Genomic DNA, 25,676 nt, shown 5'->3' with positions numbered 1-25,676 from the left:
GGCAGTGGGAGGTCACAGTTGGCACAAACAGATGGTGTTTTGTCCTTGATAATTAAACTTTCCTGTAGTCTTGAGCAAGATACTTTCCTGAATTTTTTTTACAGCAGAGCTACCTCCAGCCAACTCTATTTCTCCCTCCTCATCCTCTGCTTGCCCACATCAAACACTGTCTGTGAGCAGATTCTGGGACAGGATGCCAGGAAGGTCAAGGGGCCCCAGGGGTTTTCAGAAGGGTCCTCAGTAGCCCCTTGTGGGGTCTCACCCCACATGCTCTGCTGGCTCCAGGCTCTGGCAGTCAAAGAGGCAGCAGCTGGAGGCTGGAGAGGAGCACCAACCTGGGGCTTTGGGGTACTCCCAGCCGATTTCAGCAATGCTTCTTCTGCCTCTCATGGCTCCCTTTCCTCTTCCACCAGCTGCATCCAGGCAATGCTAAGTGGAGAGGGGGCAAGAGAGCAGAAGCCAGTGATGTCCTACTACAAACTGAAGCAGCAGTGGTGCCAAGACTGCTGCTGCCACTTGGTGAGGCTTGGCTTGTGAGTAGGGTCCTTGGGGGGTCAGAACAAAAAGAGGTCAGTTCCTACACCCTGCTGTTGCAGAAGAGCATTTGCAAGCATAAGAGAGCAGGCACATCGCCCCAGTCCCACTGCCAGCCTTAGGTTCAGTTCTGGGGCAGACCACTAAGTCTACCAAAGAGGCTGCTGGCAGCAAAAACCCCCTTCCAGCCTCGCTGGAGCCATCATGGGCTGCTCTCACTGAAGAGCAGGATTGGCTCCTCCCTTCAATGCCAGCCTTGTCACTTGTCATTAGGGCATTAAGGAGAATCCACATGCTTTGGTTTTCCCCTTTGGTGGCCCACTTCAAAAACTGGGTGCTGCTGTGATGTATAGACACAGATCTCAGAAGTCTGCACAGGACATGCTGTCCTGTGGAACCACATGAGGTGAGTGTGGTGATGGAACTCATGGAACTGGGTGAAGCAACGACCAAGAAACCTCATCTGTCCACAGAGTGGGCAGAGTTCCTCTCCAGTCTTCTTTTTCCTGCCCAGGTTTTGAGCAATATTCTTGCAGTGAGGAGGGAGGCAAGAGACAGCCCATATGCAGGAGGAGAACAAATGTCCTCCCTGTCACATCTGTCCTGTCTGCCTGCAGTGGACTGTGTCCCCACAGCAGCACTGTGGGCCAGTGACCCCAGAACAGTTGGTGTTGTGAAGGCATTAGAGGCAGTGGGGACACAGCACCTCCCGTGGAACCTGAAGAGGGAAGGACAGCAAGCAGGGACCAGTGGGCAGCACACAGTCCCCAGCATCCTGAGCCCCTGTCTGCCTCCAACTGTGTTTGCTGCTTTCCTGGGCCTTAGAAGCTGCCTGGCTCCTGCCTACCCCATCCTCCTGCCAACTCGTGCTGCAGGCATGGAGGAGAGATGAAGCAAAGCAACACAACCCATAGTCACCATCCCTAGAGGTATTTAAAAGACATGTAAATATGGCACTTAGGAACAGGGTTTAGTGGTGGACTTGGCAGTGTAAGGCTTACAGTTGGACTTGATGAGGTTTTTGTCCACCCTAAATGATTGATTTTATGATTCCATGTTCCTGAGGCATCTCTGGGGAGGCAGCATCAGAGTCATTGTAGTGGCTTCCTCTGTGCCAACAGTTTAAAAAAAAAGAAAGCCCAAGCAAAACGCCAAGCTAAAATTAAAATGCCTGAGAAGCTCTGTACAACTGGGTGTTTCATCAGTTACTCTCCCAGAACTGCTAAGCCAATAGCTTCTTCCCTCCTTGGACAAGACTTCTGCCAAGATCTCTTCCAGAGCTCCTCAGTCTAATCCTGCTCATGTCCCTGAGCTCATTCAACACAACCTCAGGCTCTTGTACTCCTCTAGCTCTCTCTCAGAATGCTGGCAAAAAGCAAACCTGCCCTGCTGTTTGAGCAGCAATGCTGTGGCCTCAGACCTTGGATGCCTGTGTTGATTCAGGAATGAGCTGTAGCACTCCCTGGCTTGGGGACATCACCACCAGGAGGTTTACTGAGGCCAAGCCAGCACGGTCCTACCTGCTCTGGAGGAAGGGGGTCCTGCAGGGTGCCAGCAGCCTGGTTAGGGTTACAGCTGACAGTTTTGCCCTGCTTTCCCCTGTGCTTCCACAGCAGCACTGTGCTCTTCACCTCACACAGCCCCAGTGCCAGTGAGCTCAGACACAGTGTCCACATTGTGTCCAGCCCCTTGTCTGGGTGCTGCAGGGAACAGCCCTCCTGAGGAGCAAGGCTGGGCTAGTAAGAGATACAGTCCTGATGTTTCAAGCAAAAAAAGGTTTCTGTGGAACCTTGTGTGTGCAGGTGCTATTGAGGGGAATGCTAAAGCCACTGTGGCCAGACATGCCCCAAAATCTCTCCTAGCAGTGACCACAGGAACCATCATGCTCCTCTATGCCATGTCTTCTGTGTCATCGGCATCTAAGTGATAGAAGTCTGTCTGGACAAGCCCTGTCTGTACTCCCTTTCCTCTTTGTTTTTCTCAGGATGGCACATGACTATGCCAAGGTCCAGATTTTAATACTAGGATGCTCTTCTCTACCCTGGAGCTTTGGATCTGAGGGGATGTTGGGTATTTCATAAAGCAGCCTCACTACAGAGTCTCTCCTAGGCAGAAAACAGTGATGTGAGCAAAATCTTTGGGGGACTGAAGGGCAATGCAGCCCTGCAGACAAAAATAAGAAACGTTGCCAGCATATGCCTGGAAAGCACAAAGCAAACCTGGCATGAGACAGCAGAACCTTCCTGAAGTATTTAGCGTTGTTTGCTCAGTGAATGGGAGTTTGGTTTTGATTTTGTGGGGTTGTTTTGGTTTTGTTCCACATCATTAATTTTCTGCTTTTGTGGGTGGAGCTTGGGAATTGAAGTGCCAAAAATCAGCATGACACCAAGAGCTCCATCCCACAGTAACCACAGCCTGGAGACTCAGAATGAGCAGGAACTGCTCCCAAATTTGCCCATCTTGGGTAATTTTTCCAGCTTCTGGAGAGGAGCACTGGTCTGGAGAGGAGCGCTGGGAAGCACCTGAACCACAAGCATCTCCCATCTCCAGTCTCTCTCCCTTCTCTGTCTGATCTCTTCTATCTGTTCCTGACATAGCACCATCTATGGAAAAACACTGCTCAAGACCTCATTTGAATGGAGGCTGCAGATAAAAAAGTGCTCATTCTGGCAGTTCTTTAATAGAAGCTAAGATCTGATTGATTCCTGCAATCTCTCTCTGCAGGGAGACAGGAAATTCTCAGTGCAGAGGAAACTTGAGGAAAAAGAGAGGGAAAAATTCTTTTTCCATTGTTGTTCTGAGCTTTCCTTCATCTCAGAGGTTGCCTGGGTGGGACTGTGGGCTGTGGAGGAGTGGGGCTTGGGTATGGCAGCTCGGCTGAGCTTCCTGCCCAGGTGGCACTGGTGTCTCTGAGGAATAGTCCTGGGGCAATGTTGCTCCTCTGCCATAGGGATTCAAGCCCCTCCTGCCCTGCTGTGCTTCCTCATAGTGCCATTGTTGAAGACATGTGATCCTTATTAGTATGCTGTTCCTTGTGTTGGCTTTTATCACTGCTGGAGCAAACGGCTGGTCTTGGACTGCTGCCCTCCGCTTGAAGAAAAACTGGTTGACATGGTGGGAGTTGTGAGGACAGGTATGGGCTATAGGAAACATTCCGCTTCGAGGCTCCAAGCAGGAACAGGGAATGGGCGCCAGCTGGCGACTGCCTGTGCAGCGGCATTGCCCCACAATGGATTTGACACCAGGGGCTGTTGCCTGGCAGGGTCACAGGGGAGGTTCCCATGCATGGTACCTGTCCCATACTCTCCTGACATTGTGCTCCTGCCTGTCCTCTGGCCACAGAGGGATCATAGCATCCCAGTGTGTCCCAGGGGTGGACTGCACTGATTGTACTGATACTTTCAGACACCAATTTGAAGAGCTGCAAGGTGTGGTTTGAGAAGAGAGAACCACACCTTGCTTGTGGAGCAGGAATCCCCCAGCCCCTTGAGCTGCAGGGTGAGGACCTCTTGGGACTCTCAGGACCCTACTGGTCTTTCTACAGCTCCCTACCCTAGTGGGAGCATGTCACCATGACCCACAGAAGCAAGAAATTACCTGTCCTGGGAGCCAACTTGCCAGTCTGGGAGATTCTCAAACAGCCTGAGCCTTTTCATGGGTTATTCCTCCCCAGACCATCCCAGCTACCCCTGTAGCTCCTAAACACTACATTACTCCCTGAAAAGTAGCTCTGATTTAATCTGTGCTGATGTTCCCTCCCAAAGAGCTGCTTTCTTCAGCCCCATGGATATGGAGAGCAGCTTTGGTCATTGCTTTTTACACTGAGACACCTTTCCAGTGGCATCCAGGGAAGATGGAGCAACCTTCAGCAGGTATGTTGAAACCAAGAGCTCTACAAGTCCACAGCTGCCTTTGGGGCACAAAGCAGCTGGGAAGTTTTATGAGGACCATCCTTCCACCATTTGCCCATCTCTTAGACCACAAGGGCAGGAGGGTCTGTTCTGCCATCCAGGGCTCCAGCAGTGTTCACTGGGATGGCAGAAGGAGAGTGATGAAGGAGCTCTGCTGTGGGGTGCTCCTTCCTCCAGGATATCCTCTTCCTTGGGGCCTTTGCTTCATTACCAGAAGGGGAGGAGGTGGAGGGAGGAAAGTCACAGTCCATGAGGGCCAAGAGTGAATTTATTTCTGGCCCCAGTCATCCCTGTGGCACTCATGGTCCAGGGGGGCAGTGCTAATTGCTCTATTGACAGTGAGGGTTTAAATTAGTTTAAGAAAGCTTTTCAAGAAGTGGGGATTCTGTCTCTGCAGATAAGGCTTTCTGATTATATGTATGAAGGAGATTATAAAGTCCCTCTTTTCTCTCTTCCTCTTAGGCAGCAAAGAGGAGTTTAGTGCTGACAGGGCACTGTAACGTCAGAAGGCTTTAGGGCTGTTAGCAAGCATCTGACATTAAGTGACAACTATTTTTCCCTCTCCTTTCCCTCGCCTTGGTGCCAGAGGTGATCTGAAAGGAGGAGAGAGCACTCAGTGCCTTCAGGTGGCCAAGCACTGCTGCCCACATGGGGTGCAATCCTTGGGAACCCGGGGCTGGAGGGTGTCTTGCCCACTTCAATGCTTCACTGCTCATACCAGCACTACACCCTGCCCTTGGGGAGGGATGGAATGCCACAGGAGGCACCCTGGATCGCCGAGGCTGGGGCAAGATGTGTGAGCATCTCTGGCAAAGGACTAGACTGAGGAATTGAGAGTGGCTTTGGTAAGGGTGTTGTTTCTCCTTCAGTGATGTTGGGGGCCAGGAGGTGTCTGCTGTGAGTGCAGGGGTGCATTGTGATGTCTACAGTTGGCTTCTGCACGGGCATAATACCACACCTCAGGAAGAGGCAGACTGTGACCTGGCCTGCAGGACAGGTGAGCTGCAGTGCCTGCAGTCAGCATCTGCACTTCAGGTGTTCAGTACCACCCTACAGCCAGTGCCTGTGGTGCAAGTGTGCAGTACCACCTACACTCGGCATCTTCAGTACAGGTGGTACCTGAGCACATGCCATTGGTGTCTGCAGTACAGGTGTAGCAGCTACAGTCTCTGTCTGCAGCACAGGTGTCCATGCACAGCCCATGTCTGAAGTACAGGTGTCTGTCCACAGCCCATGTCTGCAGCAGAGGCTGTACTGCAGCACTGGCAGTCGCTATGGGCAGTGCAGTCACACCGTGGTGCCTGCTGTGGGTGCCTGCAGGACAGGCACTGCAAAGCTCCTTTGGAAGGCTCAGGGCAAAGCTGGAGGAGAAGGAAACGACTAAACAGAGTTTGTTTTCCCCTAGTTCACAACTTCAGAGCCAGGCCCCATAACAGCACCTGGTGGAGAATTGTCTGATGGAAGTCTTTGTCAGGGAAACACTAGGTTTTCACTTTTCTTTTGAGGCAGCCACACACTTCTAGAATGAGGGTTTTATTTATTTATTGTTCCTGAGAGCAGCCTGTGGCAGGTGAGAGTTGTGGTGAGAGACTGGGGTGTAATCCACATCCCTCACTAAGCCAATGACAGCCCTGCCCTGGAGCTGCTTTTTACAGGTACCAGTTGGTACTCCACTGCTAAAGCTTTGGGGATTATACTTAGGGAGATCTGAAAGGGATCCATCCTTTTGCCTGCTCAAGAGATGACACTGGGACTGTCAAGCAGAAAGTGGCATCCTACTTTTTGCCTGGATACACAATCCCTTTCAGTCCTTTTGTGCCCTCCCAGGACTGTCCTTACCCCATCACACCACAACAGCTAATGTCACATTGCTGTGCTCCTTCCATCCTGATCCAGCTCAGGGAACACATGCCTGGATACATGTTTGTTTAGACTGAGAGCTGCTGGAGGGGACCTTATTCATGTCTGTTTTGTGTTCCCTTCTGCTAAGAGTGACCATGACTGATGCCCTCCCTATCCTTGGTGTAAAGGACAAGGCAGGGAAAGATCAACCCTTTGCTCTCTCCTCAAACAGAGAGCTGGGGACAGGAAGGATGGCTCCTGAACTCTGGTCCACCCTTTTACATGTTCCCTCTCCCCCTTTCCTTCTCCCCAGGATCCTCTTTCCTCTCTACCTCCAAGAAATTACTCATTACAGGGGGAAAATCTACCTTTTGCACAGAAGATTGAGTTTCACACTGTGGGATTTGCTGTGTAATGAATGTGGTTCCTCTTCATCACCTGTAAAAATGCTCCCTGCTGGCACGGGGACATAGCTCAGGAACCTGCACACCTGGGGAGCTGCTGCTTACTGGCCTGTACACCCAAATGCCAGGGTGCTGGCTTTTGCTAGAGAAAGAGATAAGTGAGCAAATACAGCAATAGAAATTTGCATTGGAAGCATTGCAGAAATTGTGAAGGCTTTGTTATGTGTTTGGGGGAAAAAAAATCAACATGGCTTTGGGCAAAACAGTTAAACAAAGCAAATACTGCATGGAAAATTGCAATTCAAATGAGAAAAAGTTGGTTTTCTGGCTAGATTTTTTTTCCTAAAATAGCTCTGCTCCTGCCTGGTCACAGGGCTAATCTCTAAGAAGAGATGAGGTTTTCCAGGGTGAGCACAGCCAAGTGGTGAATTCTGTGTGCTGTCACTGGAAGCCTCTGCCTGTATCCTGGCAATGCCACGGAGTCTTCAAGGATGTTATCTGGGTCCCTCTGCTCTCTTACTCTGCCTGTATCCCTGGCGACTACCAGTGGGACAGGAACCATTCCTTGCCACATAACTGTGTCTGTTTCGATGCTTGCCTAGGCATGCCGGCAGGAACAGCAGCAATTCTTTTAAGAGCTGATAAGATGAGGGAGGAGCAGCAGGGGGTGGGCAGCAGGTGGCTTCGTTCCCTGGCAGGACTGGGAGGTAGAGAATGATGCTGGTGATGATATTTGCACTGAGCCAAGCTGAAGGCAACATCAAGGAGATCTCACACTTTTCAAAGAGCAGATTGGTTGCTGCGGGGTCCTGTCCTGCCTCCTGTCATTGCCATTGACCCCAGAAGCAGGGTGGCTGCACTAGCTGGAGATATCTGGATTGTGGTGAATGGAAGCTCTGGTCCCTGGTTCTTTGTCTGCTTCAGTTCCTGATGCCACCCATCTACTCCCAGGGCTGTACGAAGGGAATATTCAGTGGAAAGTAAATTTGAGTGTGTTATAAATGCAATGGCAAATATCGGATTAATAAAAGACAATTTATTAATAACAGAATATCGAACACCAGAAAGATGAGAAAACCACAAAATAGGAGAATATCAGCGCCGCGCTGGGTGGACAGGGGTCCGCACACCAGGGTGCAAGACGCCCAAATCCACGCCGGTGCAGCTTTCAGTCCACCGTTTTATAGGATTTTTCTGCCCTTAGGCAGTCCAGGTGTCCAGGGCGGGCTGAATAGTCCGAATTTCTTTTCGATGGTCTTCCCGGATCTTGTCAAGTCCTGTTGTTCCATTCCGGGAAAGTTCTTTTCTTATGTCAATTTCACAGGTCAGTCTTATGTTGATTTCAGTTTGCATGTCGCGCCAGGGAGTTGATGAAATCTGCATCGTCGTCAAGAAGGAATTTCTCCTTGCATTGGCGAGGAAGTGATTCTTATCAAGGTTGGCCAGAGTCTTTGTCTAGTCTGATGATTCTTGTCCTGTTTCACAACTGAAGCCGTGCAGGCTGAGGGGGGGAACGGTTTGCTTCCTACTGGATTTTACATTTTATTAACATTGCTCTTATTATACACCGGATTATTATTTCATACACGAATTTTTACCCCAAATTTATCACAGAGTGTAAATAGGGAGAGTTGGCTTCTGGGTTGCAGGTGGTTTCCAAGATTCTCAGGGCCCCACATGTCAGCAGTGCCCCAGGATGTGGCATTGCTAGCTGCCTCAGGTTCCAGCTACCACGCACTCCCTGAGCTGCCACTTGTGAAGGCAGCTGGAGCACAGGTAGCGTGACAGTCAAGGAGCCATGCTGCGGGCACAGAGGGGACACATGGAAAAGGCAATGGAGGTGGAGAGCAGGCAGGACTGAAGAAGAGTGATAAGGAGGTTGTAATTAGCACTTAGCACTCCTCGTCCAGAGCTTTCAGAGGAAGGTCACCTTCATTATCTCTGTTTTACAGACGGGGAAACTGAGGCACGGGGAAGGCAGTTAGAGTGATTTGCTCAAGGTGACCCGTGATGGCTGGGACTTGCATGTCTGTGCTCTGCAGCACCAGCACACTGGGAATGGCTCTTGCTGCTAGCCCTTCAAGGCCAAACCCAGCACTGAAAGATCAGCAGTAAAGGACATGGCTCTGCCCATCTCCAGGCTCATCCTTGTCAGACCCCCTATCTCCCGCAGCATCTCTGCCCCTGAGAGACATTTGAGATCAGGCTGGTCAAGCTGCACCCCAAAATCTGCTCATGAGATCCCACCCAGTTGCTCTTCCCTTCCCCTCCAGCCCTGCAAAGGCTTGCTGTGAACCCGAGGCCATCTGGGCTCCTGCAACCGTCGTGTTGGGTAATGGGATATGTTTTAGTGGATTTTTTTTTTCTCTCACCAATACAGCTCCCCCTTTATTTAGGTTTAAATGGATGCCATCTGGCTAATGAGCCCATACTCATGTTCTAGATTAAAAGGCAATCCTGTGCACGTTACTGATACAGTATCTGAGATTAGAGAGGCTTAAATGGTTTTTGAAGGTGCAATTTGCTTTTCATGCATGGTGCTATTTACCTCCTGGTGGGTGGGCTGGCAGCCACCGTTGCTGTCCCCAGCAGCTCCCTCCTCGCTATAGTCTCCTCTACCAGCCCTGACTGCAAGAAAATAAGAGCTTGGTCATCTCCGGCCTGGCAGGGCTTGTACAGGGTATCCTTGTAGTTGTTGCTGCCATTTGTCCACTCCTGGGGGGGCTTTTTGGTGCACACGGGGTGTCTTCATCGCCTCCTTTCTTAGCTGTCACCCCCTCCACAACTCCCTGCACCACAGCCTCCCCTGGGACAAGGTACAGCTCACCAGGTTGGAGTAGCCTCTGCTCCTCTCCCAGCCCAGAGAAGTGGGGGACAACTGTGGCCCATCAAGATATTGATGGCAGGTGGCTGAGGCTGAAGTGTGTGCTGAGGTCAACATCTTGCACACTCAAAGCACCAGCTGCTGCTGTGAACTACCTGGGTGTGCTCCCATCTCCTCAAAACCCCTCTGCAACCCATTTGCAGGTACTGCTGGCTCTTAGGATGATGCTGCATCTGCCAAGGGGAGCCCGGCACCAGGGGTTGGCTTTCCGAAGGAAAATGTTGAAAATGAGACGGGGAAGATAGAGCATTTGTGCAAGGCATATCATCACCTTCAGACACCTCCCATGGAAAGCACCACAGGTTATCGAGTGATGAAGCGTGCACCAGCAAAATGCCTCATTTTGCAGTGGATTTCCCCTTGGCTGCCATGGAGTTGGTTTTACAGTCATCTCCTTGCAGTCTCATCACCAGGGGCTCTCAGCACTGGGGGCAAACCATGACTGCTCCTGCCTGTGTTTGCTTCCACAGATGGCTAACCCTGTCCGGTCAGCCTGCTGCGTGGTGCTCGCTGCAGTGGTGGTGGTGTACGCCCAGAGGCACAGCCAGCAGGGTGAGTCCTTTACACCTCCCAGGCCCTGGGGGTCCTGAAAAACAGGAAAAATGGAAATGCTTCTCCTCCAGCCTCTCTCCTGGGGGAATCTGGGTGCACCCTCTGGGTGTGTCTGATATTATTTTTGTGCATGTTATCACTTTTCTCCATGACAAGTGCCCCCTCCAGGCCATCTCTATGAGGTTTGGGCATCCTGCATCTCCCTCCACTGATGCCCCTTGCCTTGCCCACAGCTCGCTGTGTCCCTACTGCTTTGGATCCTTTTGCCTATGCTTTTGTGGATGTTGCCCCATGCAGCCCACCCATGAAGGGATGAAGAGTTGAGAGCATGCATCAGCCTGTCAGCTCCGAACTCCAGTCACCCCTGATAGCTCCATGACACCCTGTCCCATGACAATGATGGATGATGCTTCATCCTGCTCTCACCTCCTTGTGGTGACTTAATCCCCCACTGTCAGCACACATCTGTGCCCACCACTAGCTCACATCTCTCCAGGCTGGCAGAGGATTCAGGGCTTATTTTAGTGGTGATTTTAGAGAGATTACACTTTAGAGTCACTGGTGGCATTGGGAGTTGAAGGAGCCACACATAATCCTGGGTCTAGGCAGGAGCAGGAAGATTATGAGGGCTGGTTGGGTCCTGGTGTGGAGTCCAGCTCTGCAAAAACAGGACAAAATAGGGAACCTCCAGAGTTCACTGCTTTTCCTTGCAGCCTGCCTGTAGTTGCTTTTAGAGGATCTTAGAGGGGACTTTTGCTGATTAACTCCAGTAAACACATTTATGCACCCCTGGGCTCTGTGAAATTGAGAAGCCCAGCCAGAGTGCCCCACTGAGCAGCTCTAAATCCATTTGGGTGGTTTACATTGCCACAAGTTTTCAGGTTGGACACAAAGCAGTCAGGGTTGGGCAGCACATCCGCATTGCATGGGGACAGCCACTCTCTAGACATGGAAGGAGCTTGTTGGCAGGTGTTGCAGGAAGGTCCCCAACCCCTTCCCAGGGTGCCTGCTCAAAGCATTGTTGTGCTTGCAGGACCATTCCCTGGGAAGTTTTAAAGGACCTGGCAAGAGGACTGCCAGAGCATCCTTTGGATGCACTATGCTGCTTCCTGCTGTGCTGTAGCAATAGTAGCCCAGACCTGTTGCACAGGGAGATGCACGAAGCACAGAAGTGCCAGGTACTTCACGGTTGCCCACATTTGAATTGTGTTGTCTAGGCAGGAACAAATGCTGCTTCTCACCAGTGAGTGGACCACACATTTTGCCATGGACAGCTGGTGCAGAGCTGCAGTGACTGTCACCTTCTGCTCTGTGATACAGCAGGATTCAGGGGTTTGGCAGCATAGCCTTCCATGTCAATGTGTCTCTCCTCTTTCCCTTGCCTGCCTGTGTCTGGGAGGAAGTCTGGGACACCAGCTCAAAAACTGAAGCTGCTGAGGTCTGTGTGCATCAGCAAGTGCCCAAATGGTGTGTGAGAAGTGACACAGGACTCTTCTCATCTGTAGCAGCTTCACTGGGGGTCAAAAAAAGGATACAAGGTCAGAAAATCAATTACAGGACAGTGGGACACCTTCAGGACTGTCCTCAATCTGTTCCCCAGAGGCACTGCATATCCGTATTGGGCCCCTCTCTGAAACACTGAAGTATGCTCTGGGCAGGAGCTTTGGAGCAGCAGGTCTCCCATCCACTCCACCGTGCCTGGCTCGGAGAGTCTGCACATAGACAGGTCAACGCTGGAGACCCAAAGCTTGTCCCCTGTGCCCCCCACCCAGAGCTCATCCCTCACCAACTGGGCTGAAAAAGCACAGCAGGAATAGGGGGGAGGATGGATTAATCCCACTGGTGGCAGGGACCCCATGGAGTGGGGGGAAGTTGCTGGCATAGAGTCCATTTATCATGCACTTGAGGCACGTTCGACTTTAATAGCTCATGAAGCACTTTAAGAGATGCATTAGCACTGAATACTTGAGTGAGGAGGATGTGACAAGCTGTTAAGTGAGCATGAGCACGGTGGAGGGAGCCTGGTCACCTTCTCCTGGCTCTTATATGCACCCCAGTGATTACTGGAGCGTCCTGCAAACTGCCACATGAATTAATAAAAGCAGCATCAGGCTTGGTGAAGGTGAGGCTGCTCATATATTAACCCCTCTGCTGCTCACCTTTAGTCCTTTTCCATGGAGCTGGCAGAGCACAGGGTGCATCTGTCTGGGATCCAGAAGCCTGGGATGATTCCCAGTGTTGGTGGAAGGGGGTGGAGGGGCTCAGAGGTCAGTGGATTTGGAGTTCCTGTGACCTTTGGGGTGACAGAGCTCTCATGCATTAATCCCTGGCAGGTTGCTAAGGTTTCACATGCATCACACAGCTGGGTACGATGCAACTTCCCAGGGCGGTGGGCACTGGGTGGTGGGAGACCAGAGACATCCAGCAGGGCAGTTCCAGTGGGATGCTCAGAGGCTGGTACTAATGTTCTGGTTCTGGCAGTGGGTTTGGGGTGTCTTGCTGCAGGGAAGGGCAGAGGGGCAATGGAAGAGAATGTCCAGGACTGTCATCTCCAGTGCATGAATAAGCAGCTTTCGATGGGGCTGCCAAATTGGGCCAACCTGCCTGCAGAGATGGGCATTGCACTGGACAGGCACAGGGCTGTCCCCATCTGCACAGATCCAGCTGGCATGGAGGGATGGACAGGAGCTGCAGGAAGAATGGGAAAGTACACAGTAGGCAGAACAGGCTGAAGACCTGGGAGAGAAGGGGAGAGCCTTAGGTCCTTCACAAAGAATCACAGAATGGTTAAAGTTGGAAGGGACCATCAAGTTCCATCCAATCCCCCTGCCATGGACAGTAACACCTTCACTAGACCAGTTTGCATCAAGTCCCATCCAGTCTGGCCATGAACCCTTCCAGGGATGGGACATCCATAGCTTCTCTGGCGTGAAAAACAAGGTTCAGTTTTTGGAAAATTCTAAGAAATATGTTTAATAAAAATGAAGACAATTAGGAGATAAAAAAAGCTAAGTATGGCCGGCCCAGTGACTTGGCATTCAGCCAAGTCCACACCTTGTTATCTCAGAGACATTCTTTAAATACCCTTTCTATTGTATTAGTTTATGAATATTCATCTACTTCCATAAACTAGTTTCCATATTCCAGGAACTGCTTTGCACGGCTCCTCCTTGGGTCCACCTTTTTAGAGCATGCGTGTTTCGTGGCTGCGTCTTTATTATCGCCTCCAGCTTGGTCCTTGGTCCATGCTTTCTTCAGGTGGTAGGTGCTGATAGTTGGTGTATCAATAGCAGGGTCCTCTTTACATGTTCACTGAATGTTATCCCAACCAAACAGACAGTTTAAGCATACTACATCAGTTGCTACCACTCTGCCTAATCTTCTTTTACTAATAGCAGAAATAAAAAACTTATATGCTATATCCTTAAAGTTATTAATCATATAGCACACATCTTGTGAAAAGCCAATTTTATAATACACATTTATAACATCTGGGCAGCCCTCACCAGTGCCTCACCATCTTCACAGTGAAGGATTTATTCTTGATATCTAATCTAAACCTACTTTCTCTCAGTTTAAAGCCATTACCCCTTGTCCTGTCACTGCATGTGCTGGTGAAAAGTCCCTCCTCAGGTCTCTTGTAGCCCCTTTACATACTGGACAGTGCTATAAGTTCATCCCAGAGCCTTCTCTTCTCCAGGCTGAAGAATGCCAAATATCTCAGCATCTCCTCATAGAAGAGGTGTTCTCACCCTCTAATCAACTTCCCATTATTTTGGATAGCTCTGTTTTCCTTCCTGTGTTTTGTTCTCCCGGCAGTGGTTGCTGCCAATTTTTTTCAGAATGGAGGAAGGTGATGGGGAAGGCTGAGCAGAGCACTGATGTGATGCTGCCTGCTGTGACACTCAGACCTTTGGTTGCCCGAGGCCTCCACTGTGTGAGAGCAGAGCTGGTGGGGATCCCTGCAGTGCAGAGACCTCCTCCTTAGCAGGGCCTGGGTGCCTTCAAAGGTCTGTGAGAGGTCACAGCTCGAGCTTTGGGGTTTAACCGAAGGTGTTATGTGGGAAGTGTGTACATGATGGAGGATGCCTAATCACGTTAGGCCACAAAGTGAGCATGCATGAGTGATTTCAGCTTTTTGTACTGAATGCTGTGACTGCCAGTTGCTGGACTTATCTGTTCTTATTAAAGCCAATGCCCATAGCAGTCCTGAGAAGAGGGAGCTTTGCTTCCTCAGTCTACCACAGTGACCAAGATGTCTTCTCCATTCATCAGCTCTGCCAGAGTTATGTCCACATCTGTCCCAGATTGAGATTTCTTTGCTTTTAAAAGAGGAGTAATTCTGCTTTATTGATCCTCACCTTGCTGAATTAACTCATGTTTAAACAATAATTATGTTTTCACCCAGGAGAGGAGACAAAGAGATAAAAGGCTCTGGAAATGAATGCACTTCAGATGCCACATGCCGGGGTTAATTTATTGATAAGCACAGAAGCTCCCATCTCCTCTCTTCCTCACCAACAACAAGCAATTAGCCCCCATCATTCCTCAGCTGAGGAAAAGAGAGATTTTGTTTCATTACTCTCCCTTCTCTCTTGCTCTCTTAAGCCCTGACGCTAATCTTTTGCAGTTGGTTCTGCTGCAAAGCCTCCCGGGGGCTCCAGTTTGTACATGCCTCGTTAGAAATGCTGCTGCAAAAACAAAGCCTGGACCAGTAAATAGCCTTCAAAATGCACAACAAAGCCATGCAAATTGGCGTTTCAATGAGAAATCAACTGTAGATAGGAAAACCTCTCTCACCTTCTAGAATTGCCCAACCTTGTCTGTGTAGCATTTTTTGGCTGACAGGAATGTGACCAGCTCTTTCTGGACTCTGCTTCCTCCATGTAAGTCAGCCCATGCCAGGGAATGCCACCTGCTTGGCATACTTAAACTGGACACTTTGAGTCTAGAAGTGTTCTCTGGATTTGCTGTGTAGGAGATGGTTTTTACATTCACATTGGTCTGTGTGTTTTGTTTGTAGACATCTGTCTAGGTTTCGGTTGTTGTGCAACTGCAGTTCCTCTCCCTCTCCCTCTCCCTCTCCCTCTCCCTCTCCCTCTCCCTCTCCCTCTCCCTCTCCCTCTCCCTCTCCCTCTCCCTCTCCCTCTCCTCTCCTCTCCTCTCCTCTCCTCTCCTCTCCTCTCCCACAGTGTCCTTCAGTCATGCATTAAGCGACATGACAAACATCTGTCATTTGTTGTTTGTTTTTGCACACATTCCCCAGGGTGAGTTGCATGTGCAACAGTGATCTGGAATTTTTGTAATTGCCAAGGCACAGGCAGTCGCTGGGGAGGGCAAGGTTAAAGGGACTGACTGTGTGTGCAGAGTGGCTGGCTGACAGGTTGGAGATGGTGCCTTCTTCCAGGCTCAGGCTGGGGCCAGTCCAGGAGGAAGCTCTGTCTTATTACATAGCACCTTCCTACCTCCCATGACACCTCCTTTTGCCTCTGGCTGAGTTCTGCTCTCAGCACTGGCACTCTGTCTCCAAGTGGCCCCCGACAGGGCCTTACGGTGTTGTCCTCCCCAGGACACTGTTCTGCACTCTGCGAGTCTGACCTACATTCCTTCACTGGAGATGAATGGACTTGTGCTTGGCTGCATAAAACACATGTTCCTGCTGAGGGAAGGCTCGTATATTAACTGCTCTGGACTCTGTGTGTGATGGACTCATCCTTTCCATTATGTACATCAGCCCTCATGTCACTGGCAAACTTTGCCAGCAACAGTTTTATGTTGCCTTCAAGATAATTGATAAGACAAGTGATTAGCAATTGGCCAAGAACAGATCCCCGTGGGACCACACTGGGAACACCCTCCTGCAATGATGATTTCCCATTAACAATTAATTCCCCATTAGCAATTACATTTTTTAAATCCTTCCTGTTATAACTCTGGATGCTCTCATTATCCAGCTGGCTGAATATACCAGCCTCACTCCAAACTGGAGCCCCATTCAGCAGAACCTGCTAAAATCATTCTGAAGGCTGCCATTCAAGGGCAGATATCTGCCCTTTGCCTCCTCTGCCTTGCTCATTGCTGCTCACAGCTAAGCTAGTCCAGGCTTGTGGCCATTCGCTGGGAACCAGCATTGTCCTAGTGGGATTACTGTGTCTGCTGGGGGACAGTCTGCTGGCCCATCCCATGCTGGCCAAAGATACAGCCTGGCTGTAATTCAAGTTGCCCTATGATGCCTTTCCAAGGAAGGTCCATCATCTCCACCCCTGAGCATTCATTACTGTGATGGTTTTCCCACTGCTTCCCCATCTTCCCTGCCAGCCCACAGCTGCAGGGAAGCAGAAGAGACAGCAATCCCACCTGGAGGTACACCCCCGCTGCAACCTGTTAGACTCTGCTGCACACTGTTAGGGTGCTTAAGCACCCTTCAAGTTCTGGAGTCCCCTTTGTTGCTCTGACCTTCTCTGGTGAAGATGAGCCTGTCTAAGAAGAACCCCAGACCTAAACAGGCACAAACATCTGCATGCTCCCCTTTCCATTCCTAGTCCTTTCTCTGTCCATGAGCACCTGGCTTTATTTTTCCTTTTTTTCCCAGCACAAGATGCATCTCCTGAAAGTTTCTCTGTTTGCAAAAATAAAAGAAAATAGCAAAAATAGCCCAAGGTCCTGGAACAACTTTTTCTATTACTGGACATCCCCCTGAGCTCAAGTAGATTTCCTGCCCAGACACAGAGTGAATTACGGCCAAGCTCTAGGCAGCTGACCTTGTGGTCAGCCAGAGCACAGGCTTGCTAATAAATGTGGTCAGCCCCTACCGCAAACAGCCTATTTTTAGTGCCTGTGCTTTCTTGCCCACTGCCTCATAACTCCACAGGTTCCAGAGCCGAGCATCCCACAGGGATCCAGCCAGCAATGCAGGGTAGCCCTGTCGGGAGCACATCCCAGGCTCAGTCCTCCCTCCGGGGAGCTGGGGAATCAAGAGGGTTCATTTCCACGCATTGTCTGTTAATTTTGCACTGTAGAAAGCCGCTAGCGCATGGTGCAGTGCAGCCTGTCCTGCTGGGACACACTGCGGGAGCACGGCTTATGCCTGTCAGACCGGGATTGGAGAGCTCCCAGCTCTTACCTAGGGTCTGTGTTTGAAAAATAGCCACAGGTGAGCAGTAAGATTGATGTCCCGTTGTGCTAAGTGCTGTTGGATGCAGGAGGTGAGATGTTCTTGAAGTGTAAGTGGGGGAGAGAAGGGAAGGACAGGAAGAAAAATAGAGGGACTGGCACTTAGGTGAGAGGAAACACGGCTTGATGGTTCAGGGCTTTCAAGTCTTGCTTTTCACAAGTTACCAAAGTTTGTGGACACCACAAAGAAGCTGCCTGCTTTCTATGTACAATTCTGTCTGGAGTCACTGGAACTGAATTTGCCACCCTCTGGAAACGGAAGTAGTTGTTTGAAATGGAGCTGATGAAGTTCTGGAGTAAAGTGGAGATTTCTCCCATGTGAGCCATCCAAGAGCTTGGAGAGAAACCTAGATGGCAATATCTGTGATGCTAACGAAAAAAGGAAACTCTTCCCAAAAATAGGTCCTGTGTATTAAAGCAGATCACAAATCTGTGAAAGAATCAAAGACAGAAAAGAAAATAGAAAACACAGTTTTAGAGTGTGGATCTATCAGGCTTTTTATGAGCCTGTGGTCCCACAAAACTGGTAAAAACAGTTCATATCTGTGGTGAGAAGAAACTGCCAGGTGGATCACAGTCTGCCAGGTCTCATTAGTTCTGCCCGTGCTAAGGAAAAACATGTCTCAGTAGTCTCTTAGGCTTCATTACACATCAACAGTAGGAGGAGGAATGGGATTCATAGTCCACCCTGACATCTAGAGAAGCTTCAAGTGGAGGATTACTGCTAACACAGGGCAATGCCGCCACAACCAAGGGGGCAGAGGCAGGAGTTGCCAGGCTGTGGCTGTGCAGAGGGAGCAGCACTAAATTTGTGGATCATCTACATAGGCCAGAGGGTCCTGCCAACAAATCCATATTGAAACCTAATGCTGAACAAGGCCTGCTTGTTGGATAGAGGCTGGGAGGAAGGGTTTGGATTTTCTTCTTGGCATGGCATTGTCCTGCTGTATGGAGCAAGAGCATGGCTTCCTCTGCTGACACATGGTAGTAAATGGACACATTGCCACAGCAGCTGGGATCTCCCAAAGGCTGATAGAATACAAAATCTCATTTGCACAGATTTTTCAGACTTTAGTAAGCTGAGGTTTAGCCTAGCACAGAGAATAGCCATGGACCTTGTTCTTGACTGCTGAAGAAGGGCTGTGTACTGTCCTAGCATTGAGCTCTTTTGGTAGGAGGAGGAAGAAATCCTCATCTTTTCTTTACATTCTCAAAGGCTTCTAAAAATGGAAGATCACATAGAACTGTGACAGGTGGAGTGGAAACCTTTATTCCTTAGGGATTTGGCTTCAAATAGCCTCCAAAAGCTCAGAAAAGTCTCAACTCAGAAGTCACACGTGGCCATCCCAGTGACATGTCACATTTCTAGAGCAGGCTGGTCCCACCAGCCCATGTGTCCAACAGAACTTGGACTGAATGTACTACTCATTATTTATCCCATTTAAAGAGTTTTCAGTGTCTGAAGTCCTGGATGCCCTGGGACTGCAAAGCCAGTCTCCAGTCAGGCTCAAAGACCAAAATGCATCAGCCCTGGGGGCAGCTCTGGGCACCACTTGTAGGAGGCAAAACCTGAGCAGTGGATGCTACAAATCATCCCTAGGATATGTCACAGTGGCAGTGTGTGGCAGAACCCAGAACCAAAAAGTCAGGAAAGGCTGAGACATTCAGGTCCTGCACATCCTTCTGTAGTATTGGGCATGGAATTGCTTGCTGCTATCTTCAGCACACCTGTGACAAATCTGGGAACAAGCAAAGCCCTGGATAATGGGAACACAGGCACAGAAGATATTGAGTACAAACATCATCATCTCTGCTTCCTCAGAGAGGATTTTCTGCGGTGGGAACAGAGCAAAGATACCATGAAGCATGTTCAGGAGGGCAGATGCTGGGGACACAACATCCACAAATGTCTATTATTGAAGTCCTTGGTGGGGTTAATTTCTCAGAGCAGACACTGTGCTTCTGTGGAAAGGGGAATACCAGATTCATAATCAGGCCAGGAAATGCTGAGGTGTAAAAAATATACAGAACAACTTGCAAAATGTGCAGTCTGTGCTGTGGATGAAAAGAACATCTTTCAGCATAAGTGGTCTTGGGCAGCACTAAATGGGGTGGATCCATGCAGAGAAGCCAATATAATTGTGGCATATTAAAAGGAGAAAGAGAAGGATTGAGGAGGGGCTGTGGCAGGCTTGTTCCTTACAGAGGGGAAAAGCGATGTGTGTCACCTTGTAATGGCTGCTCCAGGAAGGCCCATCAGGTGGAGAAGTGAAGTGAAACCACAAGGCAGTTGACAGTGATGGAGGCAGGAGAGGTTACAGCAGTATTAGTCCTGTATGAACCATTGATCTTTTGGTGTACAATTTGCTGGAAAAGACTACTATCTAGGCTTGGCTGTTAGCAGGTGCTAATTGAAGCCAAGCAGCCTGGAGCCTCATTGCACTGCCTTCCCTTGATTAGAGCCATACTGGGGAGGCTGGTGTTGGGGACAGGGATTTGTGGGCGTGATTCACAGCACGGGGATAAAACTGCCTTTATATCTACTTAAGACACAAAAGGAAGGGGATAAAATATTCTTCTTGCACAATTGCATGCACCTGTGTGCAGGAAGAATCTCTGGCAAAACACATCCACTTCTCAGTTCAAAATTCCCTATGGATGGGGCAAAACCTCACCTCAGGGTGCACATAGTTGGCAGAAAGGTAGTGCCTTTCATCCTAGGTTCAACACACTTGACCTTCCTTGCTTTTTTTAGTTTGCAAAGCCTACAGCATTTCCCCCAGAGCAGACCTGATTTAAGTCATCTGCTAGTAGCCAGGTTCTCTTAGTTATTAATTCTGGAGGTTTTCAAAACAGCCAGAGGTCTGCAGAGCTGATGCTAGAAAACATTGACCTGCAAGGCCAGGAGCCCATAGGATTTCTGCCAGCCAAGAACTCCATGATTTGTCAGTAGAAGAGAGCTGGCACCATCACACTGAGGAATTTACTGGGATGCACAAGCTAAAGCAAGGCTGCAGCGTGTGGCCTGTCTTGCTTGATTCCTGCTGGATTTTCTGAGGTGTAATGAGGTGTGCCCACATATGCATGCATTTCTGATGTCCAGGCCTTGGGTATGCTGCTGAGTAACAGCTCTGCTCACAGAGAGATGGTGGAGAATGGATGCTCTGCTCCTCCAAAGGACACTTCTGTTCTCTGTAGAAAAGTTCACTCCAGCTGGTCTCTGCTACTCATAGAGGGCCTGCACCTGCTGCCTCTGGGATCCAAACTTAAATAAAACCAAGGAAGTTGATAAGCATCCCTCACAGAGGTAACAGAGCTCCAGAGGGAGATCAGGGTCTCATCCTGTTGTGAATGGCATGAAGGCAAGCTCAGAACAGCATCACCAGCTGAAAACTGGGGTGGTGCAGAGCATACACACGGGTGTCCACTGCTGGGAGCTTGTCCTTCTTAGCCCCACATCCATTCATCCATCGAAGTGAGGATCTTCTCCAACCAGGTGGTTGAGCTCTGCTCATCATCTGCATTGTTTATGCACAAATCCACTCACAGAGGGAGTGCAAATTGAGCCCGGACTGCTCTTGATGGGATTCTCCACTCATAGCCATGAACTTGAGACTTTGTAGGATGAGTCACAGAGAGCCTCTTAACTACAGCCAAACCACAGGCCCTGGCAGGTTGAACTCCACTGAGTTTGTGTCTTGCCTGTGCTGTGGTGTGGCAGCTCCAGCTGACTAGATGCTGTGTAAGAGAGAAACTGAGGCACATGGGAGTGAGAGTGCATTAAATCCAGAAGCTAATGTCTGACTACTTACTCCTCTCCTGCGATTTCCTGTGGGAAGCCTCCATGACTGGCTATAACTGTGAGCCTGGAGACCTGCTACAACCCATGCCAGCTGCCAGGACAACTGACGAGGCTGGGTGCAAAGGGATGAAAATCCAGTGATTTTGCTGGGGAGTAGGAGGAGCTGTTGAGCCTTGCAGGAGCTCCTGCTGTTGGGAGGTCATGTAACATTACATAGGACAAGTCTGGTGGTCATATTCACATCACAAGTTCCTGTGCTCAGCAAACTTGAAAAGTAGTTTTTACCTTTGTGGTAGGAAGCTCAAGGTCTTGCATTTTTCCTTTGTGTAAGGGTCCCTCAGTGTGGCATAGTGGAAGGGCAGATCAGGAACTTGGATTCCCCACTGGTGTCTCCTCACTCTTAGAGCATCACAGAAGCCCTTTGGCAGGGTTAGGCACCACGGCCACAGGCTCACCTTCTAGTGAGCTCCAGTACTGTTTCCACTGGTGTTCCAGTGAAGTCCATTTACTCTCCTGGGTCTCTTTCCTGTCTCCTTTGCTCTCAAGGAGCCTCCTCATCTTTGTCCATTAACACTCAGCCCTTGCCTTCCTCTCTCCCAGCATCACAGGGCTCATCCCTTTGGCCACTAAGACAAAGGGCTTTCCTCCTCCTTGGTTTTGGAGGGTGCTCATGCTCTGTCTCCGGCCCCACACAAGCACCCTCCTCTTAGCCTTGGCTGGGTGTAAAAGCTGTGCCAGCTGTTGTTGGAGAGCCTTTAGGGATGCCTGCAGGATACCTCACTGTTGATTTACAGCTGCAGCTCACTAGGGTCTGCCCCAGCTCAGATGACTCCTTCAGCTCTCAGCTCTGTCACAGACATGTCTGTCTATCTCTCCTGGTTTGCAAAGAGAGTTTCTGTTGTTTTCAGCCCAAGTTGTTCGAGGCTGATCCTCACTTTTACGGAGCCTGAACTCTGAATATTCAGGAAGAAGCACTGAAGTTGGTGTGACCATGGTTGGCAGGCTCTGGCCCTTAATTAATTAGCATCGATTGTACTTCCAACAGTGGAGGAGGGAGCTGCAGCTCAAGGAGGCAGTGAAGTGTTGCAATATAATCACTGCAGCTATTTCCATGCTGCTGGTTGGTGCTCTTCAAAAGTTACCTAGCTGCTGCATTGGCAGCATGGTAGACAGAAAGGAAAATCCCAGGGAGAATAGCAACAACACGGGACTTTGGAAGCTGCTGTCATTTTAGAGGAAACACCTGTCTGTATGTCTATGCAGGGTTGGGGGTTTAAAATTTTTTTGTTGTTTTATTCTTTTTAAAATTTATTTTTCTATTTATTTATTCGTTTTCTGGTTATTGACATTGCCTTAGTTTGACTCAGCCTAATCAAAGGTGCTGTTCATGTCTTTTGCATGGCAGCAGGGTCAGTTCACCCCTGAGCTACAAAGAAGTGCTGTTTAAAAAGTGGCATGTGCGTTATCTCACAGGAAATTTGGAGCAGGTTGCAGGGTTAGATCAGTCTTTTAAGTGGAAGTGTCTGCCCCCTCTGAGCAAGATACCCAGTGGACAGCCCTACCTCTGTGTTAGTGAACCCCCTCACTCTGTAATTTGGGCAACCCTATTTCATTGACCTCTCTGAGTCTGTGGGCTTTTGTATCCGTGATACATTTCTTTCTCCATATTTTTATAATTTTATTCTTGGCAGCTCCAGACAGGTGGGCCCAAGCATCCTTCTATTGATCTATGAGGACTTTGAGATCTAAACCCAGAAAGAAAATTTCAGGATTCAGGTAGACAGATTTAATCCCGTCACATTCTTCATCCTGCCCTAAATCACAGCTCCAGAATGAAGAACCTCACAGTGAGAGCCACCATGAGCACTCACAGTTCTTTTAATGCTGTTACCTGATGTTGCAGATGTGTCTCCTGGTGAATACTGAACCCTCCTGAAAACATTCAATGGCTTTAATTTGTGCTATGGCACGGGGCAGTAGCTCCCAGGCTTGTCCCTGTGCAGCCCAAAGCCCCACAGCATGCTGGACTGTGACTGTGTGCTGGGACTGTGGAGGCCTTCCTTTCCCCACATAACATGTGTGCACAGACACCTTGCCAGGATTCTGGAAAAGCTGTGCCAGGACTGGGTGATGGGTGGGAAGTGTGTGTCAGCAGGCAGAGACCTTCATGTCAAGCCTGGTAGCACAAGGAATTAGTGAAGAGGGGCTGTGGGGTGATTTGTGTTTTCCTTCCTCCAGTGAGTTTGCACCATTTTTCTTAACTTGCTTAGCCCTGAGGAGCTTTTTAATGTAACCAGTATTTATGGAAGTCTTTTTGCTTTGGTGCCTCAGAGGGAGTCACTGGTGTGCACAGCAGCAGCTGTTCCATAACCCCGCAAGCCATTCCTGCAGTGCCCAAGTGCTGGCATCCCGAGGGCCATACAGGGGTTCCAAGTGGATAAAAAGGCACTGCCTGAAGTTAATTCAGTGCTTTGTGGTTTTGTGTTTCAGCAGGGTCAGGAGAGCCCGACCAAACCCTGGTGTCAATGTACGAGGTGTGGTAGGATCTCAGGGAAGGAAGAAAACCAGACCCTAGCTCTGATGAAAACAACTCTCCTGGGCCAGTCATTTCATCTGCTTTGGGGACTACATCTCCATGTGTAAGACAGGGAGAACAACGATATCCTCATTTGTCTCACTCATTTGTGTTGTCAGATCCTTTTGACGGGAGCTGCATCTTGCTTGGTGCCAGCACAAAGCAGTGGATGACAGGGTGGCGCTCCCTGGGGGCCTGCAGGCACTGTGACAGTGTGAGTGCTTGGAAGAACTGCCTCCATCCGCTCTGCTGGAATCCTGTGCTTCCCATGAGGGGCATCTCCATCAGGGAGCAAAGCGCTGGCTGCCAATCTGTCCTGGGCAAAGCTGATGGGGAGAATCCTCAGGGGAGCCATTTTCTGTTGGAAATTAAGTCCCATCAACATCCGATGTTTTACAAAATCATACTTCTCTGTCAGGGGAGATAAAAAAGAGATGAAGCGTAGGGGGAAAAAAGACTGCAGTTTGTCTTTTTGGTATTTTTCTGAAATGGTTAGGTTCTTCACTTTGACTTGACACCCCCTTCACCTTAAAAAAACAAATGTTTTGCAAAGCCTCTTGCTTAACTCAGTGGAGAAGTTTTGAAAAAACACATGAAAAACATATGAAAATCTTTGGTTTCCATTCTGAAGGAAGGGACTTGGGTGTTTTGGTGGTTTTTTTCCTCTTTAACAGAGAATATTAGTAAATTTGGACTTTTGCCCTGGTGGAGGCAGAGCAGCATTTTCAACTTCATGGCACCCTGAGCCTGCCCTGGCCATGCCAGAGCTGCCAGAAGGCTGCAAGCACTGGCTCTTGGAGCAGCCGGGGCATCTCCTCTCCCATTCCCACTCCTGTGGCTGCTCTCCCATTGCTGTCTGCAGCCACTCTCCCTGGGTGGGCTGCAGAGGATGCTCTTATTGCTGTGCTCCAGTTTTTCTGTTCATGAGCTCAAGCTGGAGGTAGGGGAAGTGCAGCTTGCTGCTTGTAGCTGCTTTCCATGCATGTGTGCATAGATTTGCACTGATTTTCTCTCCTTAAGGATTTCCCCCTCTCAGAGGCAGTGCATGTGGTTGTTTGCAGGCTTCTGCCTCTGGGCAATTTCCTCCTCCTCATTACTACCCTTCACTCCCTCATCCCTTATCCTCTTCCTCCCTCCTGATAGAGACAGTCTCTCACAGCCGACTCATTTCAGAGATGTTTTTTTCACTGCCGAAGCCAAGATTTTTCTCTCTCCCATTGCACTTCATCTGGAAATAGGAGGAGGAAGCAGGTTTTGTGTTTGGTTTGGGATTTTTTTTTCAGCAATAAATAATTTCTGAATGTTGAAGAGGCAGGAGAATGAAGCTGGTGTTAGGCTACATTGAGAAATACTCCATTTGTTCTGGGAGTCTTTCACCACCCTCCTCCAGAAAGCTTTCTCTAGTGCTTAATTTTAAAGCAAGTCACTATTATTTTTTGTTTTCTTACTTTCCAGAGGAGATTCCTCTATTATTTTGGCTTGTCTGGAGATTTCTATGTACACCAGGCTTTTTTTCCTTGGCTGTTCTTTCTTCTTTGATTTCTTTTCGCCAGGGTTAAAAGCCCCAAGTCAGCAAGGTACTTAAACACATGCTCAAAGTTAAGGCCTTGCCTAAGTGCTTTGCTGACTTGGAGCCAAAGATATTTTCTCAAGTCCTTTAAATGCTTCAGAACCTGAATTCAAAACATTTTACAGAAATTCCAGATTTCAAGTATCTCTTATGCTAATAATAGTTGAAATTCACTACTACCTTCAGATGACTGGAGCTCTGGACATGGCAAGCTTCTGAATAGTCTTACTTTCAGAAAATATGCTTCCCTAAAATCTTCTGCTTTAAACCCAAGAGCTCTCCAGAGAGCAGGACACACTTACTTGTATTTCAGTCAATGAAACATAACTAGCCTTTTAGCTGTTGTTTTGCAGTAAGACACTCGTAGCTTTTAAAAGTTGAAATTTAGAAAATAATGCATAATTGGTTCAAGAATGGATGTCTGCTCCT

General features: G+C 49.2%; 1 protein-coding gene across 4 annotated transcripts in view; it reads left to right on the top strand.

The window, feature by feature from the left end:
- CNTFR (ciliary neurotrophic factor receptor) overlaps nt 1-25,676 on the top strand; it is a gene marked incomplete at both ends in the record, with an annotated part of 201,743 nt that overhangs the window by 109,383 nt on the left and 66,684 nt on the right. For all 4 annotated transcript variants that reach the window (XM_083884083.1, XM_083884082.1, XM_083884085.1 and 1 more), the window contains one exon: nt 10,046-10,127. In XM_083884083.1, the coding sequence (XP_083740209.1) occupies nt 10,046-10,127 (82 nt within the window). The remainder of the gene's footprint in view (nt 1-10,045; nt 10,128-25,676) is intronic.

This window comes from Zosterops lateralis, assembly GCF_965231275.1.
Source record: "Zosterops lateralis genome assembly, chromosome: Z".
Classification (NCBI taxonomy): domain Eukaryota; kingdom Metazoa; phylum Chordata; class Aves; order Passeriformes; family Zosteropidae; genus Zosterops; species Zosterops lateralis.
The sequence above is the reverse complement of the archived record's forward strand: the minus strand, read 5'-3'. Positions and strand labels throughout refer to the sequence as shown.